Below are 18,674 nucleotides of genomic sequence, written 5' to 3' on the forward strand. Positions count from 1 at the left end.
ATTCTTGTTGCATTCGACTACACCTCAACCCAAACCCACCGCGGGCCTTCTTTACTATACCTTTACAGTAGGAATAAGAAGTAACAGAGTGTTTGCCAACTAGGAAAACGATCGCTAAGCTTTCGGCGAAGGAGAAAACGGTGGAAAGAGTAAGGGAGCTTAGGTTTAAAGATTCAACGGTTAAAGCGATACCAATGCGATGGGCGAGTTTGGATTTAGCGCAGTGAGCAGTCCTATGTTCAACAGCTTAGCTACTTTTTGTTTAGTCTCTCCCCTTTGCTACTTAATAGTAAAGTGTTTAGATGGAGCATTTGTGCGATAAAACCAAAAGCAATAACGAATGATTTGGAGCACGCGATGGAACTTAAGAAGAGCATCGTAACCATTTTGTGTTGTTTTATTTGATCTGCTTGTCCTCTCTTTGTTTTTCGTTTTTTTATATAGAAGTTAGTTATTTTACTAAACATTTGAGCTTTGCCCGTAAGAGTTTTTCTTTCGCTTGTGTTGCTTATGATCTTTTCTTCCCTTTTTTTCTAGTAATTGTTGTGAAGGCAATATTACAAGGAATAATCAATAGTAACAATAGTTCATAGGACCGTCGGTTTTGCTTCCTTTCTTTCATTATTCGTTTTTCATCTTTTTCTACACGTTGTGCAACAGTTTTCTAAACTCAAGAATGAAATAATCAATCCGCACTGCCTATCATCGGCAATTACGGAAAAATAGACGAGTTTACATCCTGGTCATGGCGCCAGCTGTACTTACCCTCAGATAAAGAGAAACAAGAGGATACCGATTTGCTTTCCCTATACTTTCCCTTCGCACGAATCCAGTCTACATCTTTTTCGTTTTATTTTAACTCCAGCGTGTAGCCTTGAGTTTGTATGTGCTTCATTATCTACTTTTTGTTGTTTCCTTTTTGCTTTTTTGCGTTTGAGTGTTTGCCTTTCTTCCGCGTGTAACAATGCTTTAGCTATTCTCTTTTGTCAGCTTGTATGGGTGTGATTTTTGCACCATTTTCATGCATTTCAATAACCCATTAAACTGCGCTTTCCACTCAATTTACAGCGCTTCTATGGTCATTTACCTGCAGCCAATGGAGCCGCATGCTTGCCTTCGCTGCTTCCCTGTCGCTGTCATCGAGATCGTACCGGGTGCGATCGCCCACCGATCGGCGTCACTGTGGGTGGCGATTAAATAAACGTTCCCAGCCGGTGGTGCAGCTGTACTGGCAGTGTGTGCACAACCGCAAGCACCGTGACAATGGCGAGTGTGACCATGTTTGATGAGCTCCACCGCGTTAGACCCGTCGGGGTTGCGCTTGAGCTGAAGTAATCCCGGCATTTGCCACTTTCCGGCGTGTAATCGACGCAGTGCATCTGTTTTGCCAGGTTCAGCGATGAGTTGGAGGTTGTGACCGCAAGCGTGGCAAAAGAGAGAGAGAGAGAGAGAGAGAGAGAGAGAGAGAGAGGTGGGAGAAAATGGAATATAAAAATCAATAATGTCATAGAATGGGTCTTTCATGGTAGAATTCTATTGGGAGGACGGTCAATGGGAGTGAACGAAAGCATGTGTGTTGCTTAAAAGTTTGGGAGTCCACCCTTTCGAACTGCATTTCTATTCTGGATAAAAACAGTCCAAACATGCAGTACATGGAGATGTACATGTTGGGGTTCTAGTTGCAACCACCTTGTACTTGTGCATTTCGACAAAACCGTTGCACAGTTTTCATTGTCACCCAGTTAACGAGTGCAGCATAAATCATGGCCTACTCGTTGCCCTTCCCAGTCGAACTTCCCTCATTGTGAGCCATTGAAATAGAAACTAAGAGAGAATGAAAGAGAGAGAGAGAGAGAGAGAGAGAGAGAGCGAGAGACCGAGAGAGAGAGGATGGGAGAGAGCCACTCTTCTTCTAATACAATATGCATGAAGTGGGCAACAGAAGCTCTATTTATGTTGTGAACGGGGAAAAGTGAATGCAACTGAAAAACGTAGACCGTGACCCAGGCATTTAAAATACCGCCCCACTGTAAACTCCATTGTAAGTTTTATACCATTTCCCCTGCATCATGATTGCTCGGGAGAGGGCTAAACGTTTGAATGTAGTTTGTTATTTGCACGCACAACTAAATGCAGTAAAATACGCCACCACATCGTCCAGTGGCGGTTTAACGGGCGAACCATGTTTTATTCATCGATCCGGCTCGTCCTCACGTGTGTAGTGTTGCGATGTAGAGACATTCTGATGAGTATGTAGACGAGTGGGTGTAAAAACTGGTTGTACAACGATGTTGCATTTGCAAACAACAAAGCGCCGAGGTGGGAATCGCGTTCGGTTGGCTTAAATGATTCGCTTGGAACCTCTTTGTGGTGGAAGGTTAGAGGTGATTCTGGATACAAATTGGCTTAATTGTTTTGCCACGATGGATGTATTGGGGACCCGGTAGCTAAAGGACGCGATATTGCTGGTTGGTTTTTGTTGTTGTGTGAAACTGGTAATTGTATCGTGTGAATTAGAATATCGCATTGATATTTGGGGAGGTAATTATGGTAACAATGTGGATTTATGTATTTGCGGAGTCGTTACAAAAGTCCCTGCAATGAGATGCGAGGATTGTCCGTCAATTTTTTGGTACATGTGACCGAATTGGTAAATTTATGGAATTTGAAAAACATTTTGTAATGTGATTGGTATACATGCTCTATTCCAAGAAGAGCACATGAGCTTCATCAAATTAGTTTACACTTTCTAGTCATAATACGAGAAGTGGACACATGATGACAAATCACAATAAAAACCATGGCACTCCATTGTATCAAAAGTGATACAATCCATGGAAAAACAATATTAAATTAATGTTAACTTTATTGCTGGACAATATTCTATGAATTGATACCGAGAAAACATAATTGAGCGATTTGGAATTCGAAAGATTTCTACGTTGCCACTTCTAAGAAAGTAATGTTGTACAGCTAACAGATTTCTATTGAATCTGATTTATCAAAGAGACTGGTTTTTCATATTATTTCTTTACCTGTACTAATATTTGTCAAAACGTTTGGTTTATCAAAGTTTTCCTTTTCCTAACAAATTCTTATATTCAAAGGTTTAAATAATTTTTTCTGCCCATCAATTTAGCATTCCAAGTCAAAAGTCGTGAAGAGCTAGCATTGAATGATGTTCAAAGATTTCGAAGGATCCATTCAAATCTATCTTCATTCGACCAAACGACCAAAGCATGCCTGATTGCGTTTAATATCGTTACAATGGTGTTGTTAATAGAACAATTATTAGTCCTTAATTTGCTCTCACTTTGTCACCCCATTACGACCGTGTTCGAGCAACCCGAGACCGACCGAAGGAAAAGGGATCGAAGAGGAGCAGCATCCAAGCGATTGATGTTTGTTCTCCAACACACAAGTACATACACGTACAGACACCAACCAGACACATCAATACATAAACAACCGAACGGCGAGCAGAAAGAGGAAACCTTCACAGAGCGCAACTCCAACAACTCCATTCAAAGTCAACACCAAAAGCACGGCCAGTTGTAGCGAAATGTTCTGCATCGTACCGACTTTTCCGGTTCAACACACGCCAGACTTACCCGCATCAACGTGTTGGACATCTTGTCGAGGAATTTGCGCGTGAACAGCGCCGTCTCGTCGCCGCAGGCATGCCGTACCGTAAACTCCGAGCACTGCATGTACTTCTGGAAGGCACTGTAAGAGAGACAAGTAAGGGAGAGAGAGAGAGGAAGAGAAGATAAGAAGAACGTTTAGTGCTCGGAAGATGAGTGGGACTCGTACAACGCAAGGGTATTTGAACGTCTTAGCGCACCGTAGCGTCTTAGGCCTCGGGAATGGAGATAAATACAGTTCACACCCTCCTATCCAGAACCGACTTTGTGCCGCAAGTGGTGCGTGTAATCGGTGTGAAATTGACGGAAAATGCACTTCGATGCATTTGAAGGGAAAGCTGAATACACAGAACGGATTGACTGAAGCGTGTGATGTCGGTTGGTGATGGGGAGTATCATTAAAGAGTCGATAGAGCTTGTATGTTAAGAAGGTGGTTTATTAAGGTATGAGCAGAAGCTGTATTCATGTAAATATGATGATATATATGTATATCTTAAACCTCATAAGATGACAATGTTTTCATACTGTAACAATGAGAAATTTGCAATGTTAAACGCCCAAAAGTATGCAATTTACATGTCAAACTCTCCGTTTTCAACCTACATTGGCATTGGATTCATTTGGTATGCTATATTTCTCGAACTATATAAGTTTGTAAGAATACTTTGCACAGCTTTTCACTTTACACATACACACACTAACAAACCTAGCCATGAACATTCACATTATCGATCAGACGGCCAATTGATGAGTTTCCAATTCCATCCAATTCCAGCGCAAGACAATAGCCTCTAAATGGAAAGAAGGGACGACAAAGCTGAAACCTGCCATCGGCCTTTACCGAGAGCGTAAATGAATCGTCCGTTTTATTGCCCACGACACTTACACGTAAGATCAACAAAAAAAACCTAATTTGATGGTCGTTTACTGCACGCTGCTAACTGACTGGACGTCATCTTTTGTTGCCTCCGGGATGCCTTTCGAGCGAAGAAACAATACAATAAACCCAGACTCGTTTGCTCCGCTCGCTGTGGTGGTGATGGTCCAAAAATTGAATGGTCATTTGGCAGGCTGACATTTGCTGTCTCAGCTTCAGGGAGGGGTTCAATTTCACAAACTAAGGCTCAATATCATCCAGCAAAAAGGCAACAAAAAACCCGACAAGAACAATTCGGGGAAAAGCGGAGCCCAAAGCCACAAGATGGTGCGATGGTGTAAGCCCTAGCGAAGGTAGCCGTTACATGGCAAATAGTGCACTGTCAGAGTCTCAGCGGTCATTTTACCGGTCAGTGTGAGCTGTCAGCTTCGTGTGAAACAATAAATTTGATTGGCCTTGGATGGCGGACGAGAACAGCCGATGATGCTGTGGCCTAATGGTAGTTAGTTACTGTTTATGAAACGTTCCGTGGGTTGTATTGCATACCGGTTGTTACAATCATCCATTAGGACGTTTAGATACCATCAGAATGGATTTGCTCGGTGTGTGTTAGTTTGTTCTTTTTTATTCTTGCCCGGTTTGCGTTCTAGTTTGTTGGATTGAAAAGAAGCGAGCTTGTTAAAAGGTGGACAGATGAATCACACAAGGTTGTGGTTGCCTGTATTATGACAAACCTTTGAACATTTTAGAATGTTAGCTTTAACTATATTTGATACCAACATGTCCAGCAAGGTCCAAGTGAAGGCATTCAAGTGTTTCGTTGAAAAGATCCTTAAAAGTTGTTCAAACTGTATATATTTGATAAATTCGAACAAGGAAAACGAAAAATACCAGTGCTTAGTCTAGAAGGAGACGTTTAGCGCAATGATCACAACTATCTGGCCCAAACCCATTCCTAAACCTTTGCCCATACATCTGACCTTCTTGGTGTCTCTTTTAAAAACTTACCAGCAAACCGTTTTAAGCCGTTCTTCCTCCGCATCCTCCACCGACTTGGTGCTGTTTGGATGGCTTCGGCCCAAATGTTCGTGCTGCTGCTGCTGCTGCTGTCTGTGATGGTGATGCTGATGCTGACTCATGTCACCGTTGTGGTACTGCCCACCACCATTGCTCACGACGGCCGCCGGATGTGTGGCCATTGTTGGGTAGATGGACGACGCTACCGTCGTGGTGGTTGTCGTTGCCACCGACTGGCCTATCTTCGCCATGGTGCTCTGGTAGTGGATCGCACACACCTCGTAGTCTTTTTTCACATGCCGCATGCACGGTGCATGTCTAAGAAAGTCTGTAGAAATGGAGAGAACAGATGCAAACACATACGGTAAGTTTTTGTTGTTGTTATTACGGATACGGTGAATGTCAATTCAATTTTGGGGCTTCTTTTTTGGACCACACTGTTTAGAATCATGGACGTACGGGTGGGGGCTTTTGTCCTGTCGTTGACATTCGAAATGTACGAATACGATCCAAGATTCTATTGGTAAAGACATTATGAAATTGGCAAAAAGAGGAGCAACAAAAAGCGGTACAGTTTCGAGCATCCTTTGACTGGTGGTTGGAATGCAACAAAAAATGGTAAGCAAATACGATGAGTACATTAAAATAAGTATAAAAAAGTACGATTAAAACACAAAAGAGAAAAGCTAGCAACAGCTTATAACGTGATAACATGACCAAAAGGGTTAATATATTGTGTGTAGAATATTGATGTTGATTAATCTGATAAGACAATTTACATTGAGGGCATTAAGGCATCCCACAACCACACAAACGAATCCTTGTGCCCACACATTCAACCAACATGACCATTAGACATCATAATGTGGCCTCTTCCAACCGCAATGGTTTGGTTCTGCGGTTTCTGGTTGAGCTTAGGGATGAGGTGAAGAACATTATCCAATCAAGAGAGGAAACGATTGAATTATTGACACTTGCGTTTCAAATCGATTGGCTAGTGAAGGAGCGGATTTAATTCGAGGAGTCTAGGAGTGAATTGATGAAGCGTGCCAAAGTTGGCAGGACTTGACCTTAGACACACATGTGCTGCCATGCATTTTATGATGTAGGATGAGGACTGAACATTGAACTTGAGATTTAATAGGCCTTTAGAATTGAATGGTCGGAAAAAACTTCATTTTAGGGATAAAAATCATTTTGATCTAATAGCGTATTTTAATAGTTGATATTTTACAACAATTTCTGTTATGAAGAGCAATATCACGATGGAGGCGCATGGTAGTTCACGGAAAAAGAAGAAAATAACAAATGTATACTTCGAAACATTTTCCTTCAGCAAACAATATTAACAAGGCTTAAACAAAGAAAACAGTTGCAATTCTTCATTTCAACAACATTCGATACGTGTAACGCCTACTATTTTAGTACTAAGGGTCTATGTCTCGACGAGTTAGCTCATCCTCTCATTATAACACTTTGCTCTGCGGTGTTCAGCAACAAAACACTCGACGAAGTAGAAACGTAAACAATGTACTCAAGAATAAATATTATTCCATTCCAAAACCACATCCTTTTGCGGAAGCTGTAGCGAAACCAAACCATTATCCGATAAGTAGCACAACACAACGAACCCCATGAACCCCAATGGCTGAAGTGAATCTCATGTCGTGCAATGCCTGAATCATCGTATTCTGCTCTCAAATGCACGATAATCAGCCAGTGTATAGAGAATCAGGTGTTTAACTTCAAACTAAGCACAGCACAGCAATCACTACTAATTAGCGGCGAACAAGGAACTGGTTTTCGCCTTCCCTCAGACGCATAATGAATTACCCGCAAGAGGAACATCTTTTACCGGGTTTTCCTCTTTGGAAAGTTCTTCTAAACAAATATCATGCGAAACAAGCTGGCATACAATTAAATGGAATTAATCGCCTTACTTTTCATTTTCTCGGGGACGCCCAATCCAAAACCGGATGTGCATTCACCCCACAAAGCTTGTGAAATTTTGTCCCACATGACTCTGGACTGAGCGGATATCCTGAAATTCTAACTGACTTCCGCAATGCGCAATAAGGACTACAGCATTATGTACACTTTTGCTCCCATATTGTCGATGAAAGGTTGTTCTTTCAGAAACATTTTCATTTTCATAAGAATGATTTCTGATGTTTTTTCCTTCTGATTTGAGATGTTTTTTCCTTCTCTGGTTGTTGCTGTGATTGCTCTCTTCACATCGGGTCATTAGCCGTCGAGTCGTCGGTGACTCGTTGGTGCTTCGAAAGGTAGTTTTGGGTACTCAGAAATTAGCTACACACTGTGCACACTGTTTCACTTGTTTCTTCAACTTTTGCTCGTTCAACTTGACTGCTAATTGTCGATTCCCCTGAACCACCTTTACGCTTATCCATTCGAGCGGCCTGTGAGTTTGTGCGTGAAGGTGGGCAGAAGTTTTTTCTTCATCACTGACGTGCCCAATCACGGAGCAAATGAGATGGAAATGAACAACTTTACCTCCTCTTTGTTGGCAATACAAACAGTCCGATCAGTGTTAAGTCATAAGGTTGAGCTTTACACGGCGTTTGGTGAAAAAGTAAAATACTGCCAAATTTCTTTGAACAAACTTTGTGCCGTTACGGGCGTGAAAGCGTTTTTTTTTTCAAACGCAAAGATCGAAAATAACTTTATTTTTTTCCACATCAAGTGGTAGTTCGAAAACGAAGCATGACGGTTTTACAATTCATTCTACCATAATCATCACCTGCAGCGTGATTTGCAAGAGATGCTTTGATTTTATGATTCTTTTGTGTATTTTGTATTATGTTTTCCGGAATGAAGCAGTGCTGAGAAAAAGTTTATCAACTCGAATTGACTAAACAATATTTTTTGCAACATTTTAATGTTTGAAAGTGCAAGATTCTTGCATTTGATACATATTTTGTAGTACAACGATGGTCATTACAGACTGTGGCACGATTTAACCTAAATCTATGATTGCACCAAGTACGGTAGAGATCAACACATTACAGAACATTTGTGGGTCTTTATCATGACTCTGGTAGACGTTACCGAATCTCGCAACGTGCCTGAAATACTTTTAAACGAATTCTCCTCGCAGCACATTTGTTAACAAAGCAACCAAACGATCGTGTGGATGCATGATACTCGTGGCCGCCGTCAAATCCATCATTGCCCGAATGTCCTCCGAAACGCAAAAAACGTCCAAATCTTGGCTGATGAATACAGCAGAATTCCATCACATTGCGGCCCACCGCTCATTGTGCCCTCGTAGCCATCGTGGTCTGGTTGCAACGGTGAAACGGAAATAGAATATGTGACGCACGTACTCGGCACTGCCCTGGACATCACGGACTACGTTCCAGAGTTCGACATAGATTCAATCCACCTCGTCGATATGTGGTACAAAAGCTGACAGTTTGAAAGATTGGTATCATATTATTGGTTCGATGCATATAAATCCAGTTAAAAGGTGCCGACGTAAATCGGATTGCATTCCGAGTAGCCACGTCAAGGGAGAGAGAGTGTCTGTGTGTATGCTATTTAGCCCAGTGAAAGGGATAGGAGAGAGATTGGAATAGGAAAAAGCTTTTCCTGTTGTAGTTTTTATCTCCCTCACATCCTTCCGCATTTATTCTGTGCTGCTGGCATATCTTCCAACTTGGGACAACATCGGTCATCGTTAGAGATGCATCCTTTTTTCTATTTCATCCTCCTGCACACACATACAGCCGCATTCATTTTGAAGTCATCCTCGTTTTGATGCATGATCGGACGTGTGATATTGGGAACGTGACACTGCTCCAAATGGAGGATATCATCAGTCAGGGGAAAATTGATAAGATTTCCTTCGCACAGCGACAGGCGCTTTTGTTGTCCATCTCACTGGAGTCCATCTCACTTCCCAGAACCGACCGGTGCATCGCTTGCATGTACACCACTTTTGCCACTTGCTACTCGGCACGTTCACAGAACCTTTCCCTTTTGAAGGTACACTCTCTCCCGCTGATCAACGTCAAAGTGACTGGGCATGCTTTCAAACGCATGATTATTGTGCTTTTAGCTAACCATTGTGCCCAGGTCCCAGCATGGTCCCAGTGACATCCAGTATCACTGGACTGGCGGATTCGAAGGTGAGGAGGACGTCCCGTGGACGTGTTAAAGATTGGAGTCAGTGAGGAGAGGAATTGTTACGGATATGTGAGGTAATACAGCAGAAAGCTCAGCACGACGACTTATCGGAAAGGCATTGCATCCGTTTGAAGTTACAACTACTTCAGAAATCTGGGATGCAAGCTTATTTTGCAAAACAATGTTATCCTGGCATTATCCAGGAAACTTGTATAAGAAATCCTTTGAGTAGCGTACTTCACTTTAATTAAATGAATTAAATGTGAAATGTGGTGGACGATGATTGAAATTAGATTTTTGTTATGAAACACCATGCGCCTCCATGTATTTTGATATCGAGGATTAAAGTCTTAAAAACAAGTACTAATTTGCTCCGTTTGTTTATTATCTTCTATATATATATAAATCTCGTGTCACGGTGTTTGTTGCGAGCAACCTCCGAAACGGCTGGATCATTTTCAACGAAACTTTGCACACACCTTATGATGGTATGAGAATAGGTTTAAAGACTTAAAAATCGTTCAAATATTACAGTAAAATTAATTTAATAATGATTTTCTAACTCCCATACAAAGAGCAGGATTGTTGTTGTGTTGTATACAGCACTTTGACACTTGGTGTAAGGTGGCTGGGGGTTTACACTCGATGATCGGATCCTGAGGGGATACGGGCACGATACAAATATCCCAAGTAAAAGAGCAATAATGGAATATTTTAGTGTTTTCGGAATAACTCAGTTTGCCGGGTCAGCTAGTAACATATATGAAGAGGAATTGATGAGAAATAAATAACGATAAATATTACATGTCCCAAATAGACCGTGCCCCCATACGTAGAAGAAGAACTGACTATCCTGCTATGGTAACAATAAGTCAATGAAAGCCAAGCTCACTTCATTAGTGGGTACTGGCAGGCCTTGACTGACAGCGGTTGTTGTGCCAAAGAAGAAGAAGAAGAAATATTTATTTAACTAAATATGATTGATAGCTTTAAGATATTTCAGTAATAACAGGAAAAACATTAACTATTCCAAAACCTTTTGATAATTCTCTTTTAGTCCACATTATCAATATTTTTATCCTTAAACCAAGAGCAGTCTTCTTATTTATTATGATTTGCAATTTATTTAAATAAATTTTCCTATCTATTAAAACTGTAGATAACTCTGTTCCCGAAAGTGTAACTTCTTTATTATGGCCACTCGGTACTATCCTTCCTACAGTGAGTGTTACTAAACGGTTAACTAAACGGTGAGATTTGGACGATGATGGTGATGATCGTTTCCATCACCCACACCGTCCTCGGCCACCTTCACTCTGCAGGCACACTTTCTCGTCGGCACATTTTGTTGATGGGAAGTAAAACTTTTCTCGTTAAGCCAAAGCCAACCGTTTTACTGAGAGCTGCATTCAATGCACCTTCCACAGATACTGCCTGCAGAGCAGTGAGAGTGCTAAAAGGGGTGATGTTAAGGTGGAGAACAGTTCCGTGTGGTTTTAAGAAGGATTCTCGAAAACAAGCGATTGAAAAGGCAGTTTTCATCTCGCTGGACCATCTCGCTGCTCTGCACACGATTAGTTCGCGAACGATGGTGATGATTACGGTGGTCAGGTAGTGGCGTTTAAGCCACTTGAATATGAAAACAGCTCAATTACAGCTAATTAACACACAGAGACAACAGCTTACCAACAACACAATCGTTGAACAAAAAGGTGTTTGTGGTGGGAACATTCTTTCTTCATGGATTGAGCGCCCACTGTTGAGGTGTAATCCAGAAGGCTAATTTGATTTTCACGAAGATGAGAACTGAGAAACCAGGACAGGAGAATGGGAAAGTTTTGCCCTTGGCATTTCCCTTCCAGTATGAAAGCGAATTGAACAACAAAACCGGCAAACGATGGGAAAGTTGTATCCGGATGATAATCAGCGTGATTACCAACACAGGTTCTGGAGAGTTAGACCGTTAAAGACGATGATAAGAGGCTGTTAATGAGCACCTAACCTTCTCGATGAGCACTGATTGCCAGTAATTGGAGGATGGGGATTTTGTGGGGGTTTTCCCCTACATTGCCTCATACGAAACTGCTATCAACCAAATAGCCAATATCATTGCAGAGTTGTTGTAACAAATAATATAATATACAAGCAGGTTGTGAGAGGACTTGCACAACTAAAAGGATGCAATTATTGTTATATAACTTCAATTGTTAACCTTTTACCTTAAACCACGTTCAACTGGGACTATCACCATAAAACAAATTAATTCTCAAGCAAATGGCACCATGAAACGTGTTGCGTGCTACAAAACGACACCTTGACAGCATTGGCACCTTCGTATACACGTGATGATGCAGGCTAACCGCAGGACAGCTTCTCCCTTTACAACACAACAATACAGCTCAACACAAAATGGATGGCAATGGACAGAGGAACAAAAGAAATGTCAACGGAACAGAGATGAAACACATTGATATAATTATTACAATACGTACGTGCCTTCCTGATATGGGCCTTCCTCGCAGAGCTCGTGTATCACTTCATTAGTGCCGTGGTAGAGTTTGTTGAAGTGGTCTCGTTGATGAATATTCATGCAGCGCCGGGTGTAGCTTCGTATGCAGTGCAGTCCTTTGTGCAGATCGCTGTGAATGAAGAGGAAGGAAAATAGTTGAGAGTGGGTAATGCATCGATGTGCTCATCGCTTATTGGTATGATTAATATGGTTTATGAGTATTGGGAACTCGTGGGAAGATTTTAAGAAAATATTTCGTGGTTTTTTATCAAACATCATTAGTTGATCAAACAGGAAGAGATCACAATATTGCTTTATTATTGTAATAAATCACTCTTATCTTTCTTCAACACCAACACTAGCGCACACATAAAACAATAAACTTGTATGTGTCTCTTCAATCAACACTTTTACGATCCGTAATGTAATGCATGTGCTAAACCTCAAAGCCTTTGTCCTTTGTCTTGCGCTAATGAAGCGCAGAATTTTTGGCAACATCAGCCACCCCGAGAGAGTAGGTCAAAACTGGCATCTAAACACTTTTTGCTACCATACCTCTTCCTGTCTCCCTCTCTCAATGTATAAAGAGAGGTTAAAAGCATGGAAAAACGCTGCGTGCGTGTCCTCGTTTCAGCGTCCTTGTCGTCGCAAACAAACTGGGACAACGTGGTCGACGGCGTCGTCGTCATGGTTGGCAGTTGGTGCCAGCTGTACGATGCGTTAGGCACTGCGAAGACTAGCTGAAACTGGATGGATGCTGTAGAGCAGACAGCGAGTCGACGCTGGAATGAATTGATTTACTGTATAATGAACGTTGGCTAGCCATGGTGTCGCCATCGAACGAGAAGTGGCGCCAGACTGTGTGGTGGTGGGAAAATAGTAGTCTTGGAAATAAAAGCAAAAACACATTTCTACACTTGGAGCTGGTTGGGAGAGACTTCAGGAAACTATGTCGATAGACGGAAACAGTGAGAGCGTAAGAACGGTGGCCACATAAAATGGTAGTGGTGCAAAGATTAAAGCTTCTCATATGGCTTAGTACACAAAAGTGAAGAGTTAAGTATAAAGGATTATTAGAATGGGTTGTCGCTTTTTGGGCTTTAAAGAAGGTTGATGTAGCCTATTCACTGTTGTGATAGTATTTAAAAGCATTTTCAATTAGGATATTTGAGTCAAGCTGATCGCTCGCGATTATGTAAAGATTGAAGTATTGTTTGGAATTCATGAATATGATTTATTATAAAACTTCCTTATTTTTTATCTTATAAGATTCGAAAGCAAAGTCAACAAAGACTTAAACATATTTATAAATTATTTGCCTTATGTGAGCAAATATGTGAGTGGCACCATCACTTCAAAACACAGCATTCATGCTGATCACAGAGAACACGTACAAAATGGTTAATCCCAGCTTGAAAAAATCTTTCAGAAGAGAGGAACAATCATTTATTGCGTGAAACGAGCTGTCGACATGAGCTTAAACACCACCCATCTACAGCAAGCATATCATTTTCAGTTGCTAAATTACACTTTCACCAACGCGTATGACCAAACGGTGAGTGAGAAAGAGAGACCGAGTGTTTTGTGTAAACAATTATTGATTAACACGCACGCTAATTACATCGTACATCCGTTCTTCCGCCCCCACTTGGGTTGTAACACAATTTTACAGCTCATGATCTGATAACGAGCCATAAAAATGAGCCTCATCACTCTCACCTACACCCACCCAGCCTCACATTGGCTCCGTCTGGCAATCCGGCAGCAATGATGTGCTTATTCAGTTATTATTCATTAGGTGAGTTTGGTAGTCGAATTGGGAAATGGCCCATACTCCCTCCACGTTGAAACATCACCTCCGAGCATCTCTTTGGAAAACTTTGGAACTTTAGGAGGGTGAGAGGAGGGTCAAAAGGTGAATGAAATGTTACGGTTGTAAAGGGTAATAAACGACGAATGGGAGTTTATGGTTGGGGTGTGCCGGGTACTGAAAATGATGGTGTAATTTGTCTCAACATATCTTCTGTCTGACATTTCCGTATGATGTGTGTACACACATTTAGTACATTTGGCATTTTAATGCAGGCAAGCCTCCCTTCTTTTTGGGAGTATACAGAGGGAACGTGTTAGCTTTGTGATGCGCAGCCTCCCCAATGGTAGTACCCGTTTCCGCTTATCACTGTGGGCAACGTGACATGCAGCGATACAGTCAAGCTTACTCGTTTTAATTGCCAATCCATTTCCGGTTCCTGTTCGGCCGTTTACCATACAGACCTTGGGGGAGGAAAATGGCTGAAAGGAAATGCGCTAAATTACTCCCTTTAAATTGAGTTAATTTCATTAGGAAAATTTCATAAATTAAATCACACCCCTCCCTGTCTGCCGCTGCCCACGGGCTTTAATTTACTTTGATACACAACCACAGCCGAATGTGTTTTCCCACCAGCCAGTGAGAGGTTAGAGTTGTCGAGACTGCCCTTCCTTCGCCACCGAACGACAAATGCGTTGTATCTGAGTACGAAAGTTAGGCTTAGAAACTCCCGACACGTGCTGCTGGTTGTTTTGGTGGAGTTTTGTGTGTTTTTTGCTTGCATTTCCGTATCAACTTTCCATTAAACTTCTACCTTGACAGTGTGTACGTGTGTTAGAGTCCTTTTAGCCGAGAAAAAAACACACAAAAACATAGCAACGAGCGGCAAGCGGCCTTTTCCCGGCTATCATTATTCATTCCACACGACGCACATGAGTGTGTGTCCGCAGAGGGAATGTCAACCAAGCTGCGGCCACCGTCATACTTTTGAATGGGCTTTTTCTTACTCTTTCACTTCGTCTGGTGTGCTGGTGAGTCAAAATTATGTCGTCAACACCGTTCCGAAGATAAACGCCTCCGTAGAGAATACGATTTCAGACCTGCACGTATGCGGCACGTACGACCTTCCAGCCCAGCCCTCTCCGCAACAAAAGCGAGCTGCGTGATGCGCTCTAAACCGTCCGCTGCGGTGCTATCGTCCGTCAGATGCTCGTCTCGATGCGTTTGTTGAAAAGACACACTGACCAAATAACTGACGGCATGTTGCATTTACGGAGAGTTCGTGAGAGATAATTTCAGCGAACAACAGAATCTGTTTCGTGCTGTTTGTTTGTCGCGAGAACACAGGTTTGCTTATTATGTGGCTCTCAAAAGGAGGAGCGCGGGGAAAGGGATGGCTTCCACCTCGGGCTCACTTTGCGTCGAAGTCGAAATGAAAACGAGCAGGTTTTGTCATAAATTTTAATTACGTTCCACGTGTGCTTTTGGGTGGCTGAGAGCTTTTGCCTTCTTTTTGGTTAGTTTGAACTTGGTAGAAGTGAGGGCTTCACGTTTATAATTTCATTTACCAGTTGTTTTATGCAGAACAAAGGCTTTAAAGGAAGGGACAAAAGGAAATAACAGCAATCATATAATATCTTGTTGAAATGATAAATCTTATTTAAAAAAATGGATATCACAGCTATTACCTTTTTTTAATAATAAACATTCTGCATTAATTGCAAGGGATTAATTCTTCCCTTGAAAGAACGTCATAATTAGATGAGTGTATTTCAGAAATGTCCTATTAGGACAAATGTTTTAAGAAGTGACAAAAGAACGATCGTTTGGCTCCGAAGAATGGAAAGCACAACATTCTGGAGCTTTTATTTTCAATTTGCATTGGTTCGATCCCAATATTTACAAAGAATATCGTGTAGTAGATTTGTGAATAAATGTAAGATGGAATTCAATTGCTGGAACCATGCGCAACATCAACAACCATTTCCACAATACTCTTGCTTTCGAAGCATGGAACATTCATACAAAACGATTCTATTGCAATGCCATCCGTCCGATAGAGCAATACCCGGCATAAAATATCGATACAATTCCATTGAAGACATCTCAAACCAACATGTTTTCTATCTTCGATCTCTTTCACTAAGCAAACTAAGCTTCTCCGCTCATCTAAATTCAAAGTCCTCTCCATCCACCGTGCCAATAGAGGGGCAACTATTCGGGTGTGTAATTGAGTGTGTTTGTTTGTGGAACCGTGTTCAATTTCACACCCCACGTTACTTGCTTCTTTCGGAGTAAAAGCTATCGAAGTTTCCACCTCAAGTTGAACCTTTTCAACCGGTTCGAAGATCCAACCATTACATGGGCCATGTTCTTTGCCGTGCTCGAAAACTTCCCACAAAAGGGTTGTGAAAGATTAATCCTTCGTTTTTCTTTGCAATCCTTTATACTGACCATACCATACTTCTACCTTTGCCAATGGCCCATCCTCTTTTTAGACACGACGTGTGACATGAATGAATCCGATAAACGGACGTCTCCAACGATGCCCCGCACACTGGACATAGGTTCTGTCACATTTGCCTCGCATTTGCCTGACATTGGTCGAACGATGACATCACTGGGCAAGGGATGGGTTGAGGCTTTGGGAGAGTAGGATGTTCTTTGCTAGAACTTTACAATATATACACTTCCTCGCTACTATCCCCGACGAATGGGGCTCTTGCATCCAGCTTTATCTCACTCCCGTTTTCTCCATTTCCGGTCACTTTGTTACGATAACAACTGTATCCTTTCCCAGACGCAACGGTGCACCGGGGAAGTGAAAAGCATAAGGAATGGTATTCAGTATATTTACTTAAGTCGATTTGCTCTCCCTCTACTCTGCATAATCGCCACGAAGGCTTGAAGGTTAAGCTCTGCACGAAGGTAACGATTGAAGGTCCGGTGACACAGCACACAGCCAGTTCAGCTTTTTGGTATTTACTAAGTACATCTGTTTGGTTGCCACTCTGTTTGGGGTGGATTTGAAGCGAACTTTACGCCACATTTCCATTGGGGACTTTGACCGTCACGGCAGGCTTTCGAGTCCATGTGGTCTGTATTTACATTCGTTGCTTCAGTGCACACGTAAACACCGAAACTGGGACACATTTTGTCCGAGAGAGTGTTTCCACGGGTCAACACGGCTCAAACTCTCCTTTGAACGGACCATTCATTGGAAGGTGGTTTGCTAGTTCATTTATATTTCATCTGATTTGATATGTGAACTTTTTGGCAGATGACTAAGTCGAGCCGTGCGTGCGGAAGAGTGTATCCCACTGTCCAAATGGATGTACGGGCTTACCTAAACGGACAGATGCAATCTTGTGTCGGGGTCTTCGAACCCATCTTCTGACGAAACTGTGGTCTCGAGTTGATTCTCACAATCGTTCATAGCTCTGGGACCGTCCCTCGGAGTAACCATGTGTACAAATGGTTCAGTAATGTTTATTTATGTTTGAAGCACATGTTTTATTTGTACAGTGCAAATAGCAATAGTTTCGTTGTAACAGCGACAGCGATGCACCGCGAACGTCGTCATCCTTTGAGGAATGTTCCTTCTTGGAAATCCACTACCGTTGGTAAAGATTGCACCGAGAGGTCAAATGGAGCGAAGAAATGTTTAGCTTTCCTATCTTCAACCCCCCACACAGAGTTTTCATTGCAAGTCATTCGAAAGGAAATTGCCAAACCTCGAAAAGAAGGCTGGTAAGAGGGCAATAGTATTGAATTTTCTATTCTATGCACTACCCAGGACGAAATCCTCTCGGCGTGCTGCTGCTGAAGCTAGGTTTGAATTATTTGCAATATCCTGGCCTATGTGGGCAGAACTGAGCTAAGTGGATATGTATTTTGTTATTGAATTTTTCTGTGCAATTGAATATCATTTCTGTTGAAATTGTATGCTTCGGAATGAACAATATTCTTGGACCCTGTTCATTACTGGGTGAGCAGTACGGTACGATATTATGCGTATCCCAAAGGCCTGTTGAAGAATGCAACATTCGAATCGTATTGGTAAGAAAGTCATACTGAGCTTATATTGCATTCTTTATTCACTGGTGCATTCGATATTGGATCCGTATGATAAGGTTAAAGAAAAGATCGGAGGGTGTCGATGCAAAATGAAGCCTATTATTAATATCCCTCATCAAGAGCTCAGCAGGAGAAAACCAGTCAACTGTGGCAACGAACACGTATGTTTGATGTGAGTGTATTGAGTGGGAGAGTTATTTCCAATAATGAAAAAGTTATCACTGGTTGGAAATACAAACACGGAAAGCAATAGTGGAGCGTTTGCTATTCGATTTTAGTCACTACAATATCATAGCGCATCAAAAAATGTCCTTTGCCATGTTTGTTACGTATGGAAAAGCGTCCAATAGCTCAAATTCAATAGTTGACTGGAAATTGAACTTTAACTGGGGAGCTCAATCTGTAATTAAAAAGCGACACAATTCGCTGGCATATATTGTAAACTTTTATTTTGCAATTCGTAGTCTTTATAGCCACCAACATCAGCCAGACCAATGCCAGACGCATCGACGAAATTGGATTTCTTTTGACAGTTTTTGGCATTCACAATGAAAGGGTCAATTTGAAGTCAAACTCACCAGTGTTACCTC

General features: G+C 41.8%; 1 protein-coding gene across 2 annotated transcripts in view; it reads right to left on the reverse strand.

The window, feature by feature from the left end:
* Nucleotides 1–283: 283 nt before the first annotated feature.
* Nucleotides 284–18,674, reverse strand: part of LOC121599565 — a 39,309-nt gene continuing 20,918 nt past the window's right edge. For both annotated transcript variants that reach the window (XM_041927446.1, XM_041927448.1), the window contains exons 4-7: nt 12,185–12,327; nt 5,531–5,867; nt 3,612–3,726; nt 284–1,379 (exon numbers count right to left, since the gene is read on the reverse strand). In XM_041927446.1, coding sequence (XP_041783380.1) covers nt 1,194–1,379; nt 3,612–3,726; nt 5,531–5,867; nt 12,185–12,327 — 781 coding nt within the window. In that variant the 3' untranslated portion in view covers nt 284–1,193. The remainder of the gene's footprint in view (nt 1,380–3,611; nt 3,727–5,530; nt 5,868–12,184; nt 12,328–18,674) is intronic.

Source organism: Anopheles merus, chromosome 3L, assembly GCF_017562075.2.
Source record: "Anopheles merus strain MAF chromosome 3L, AmerM5.1, whole genome shotgun sequence".
Taxonomy (NCBI): Eukaryota; Metazoa; Arthropoda; class Insecta; order Diptera; family Culicidae; genus Anopheles; species Anopheles merus.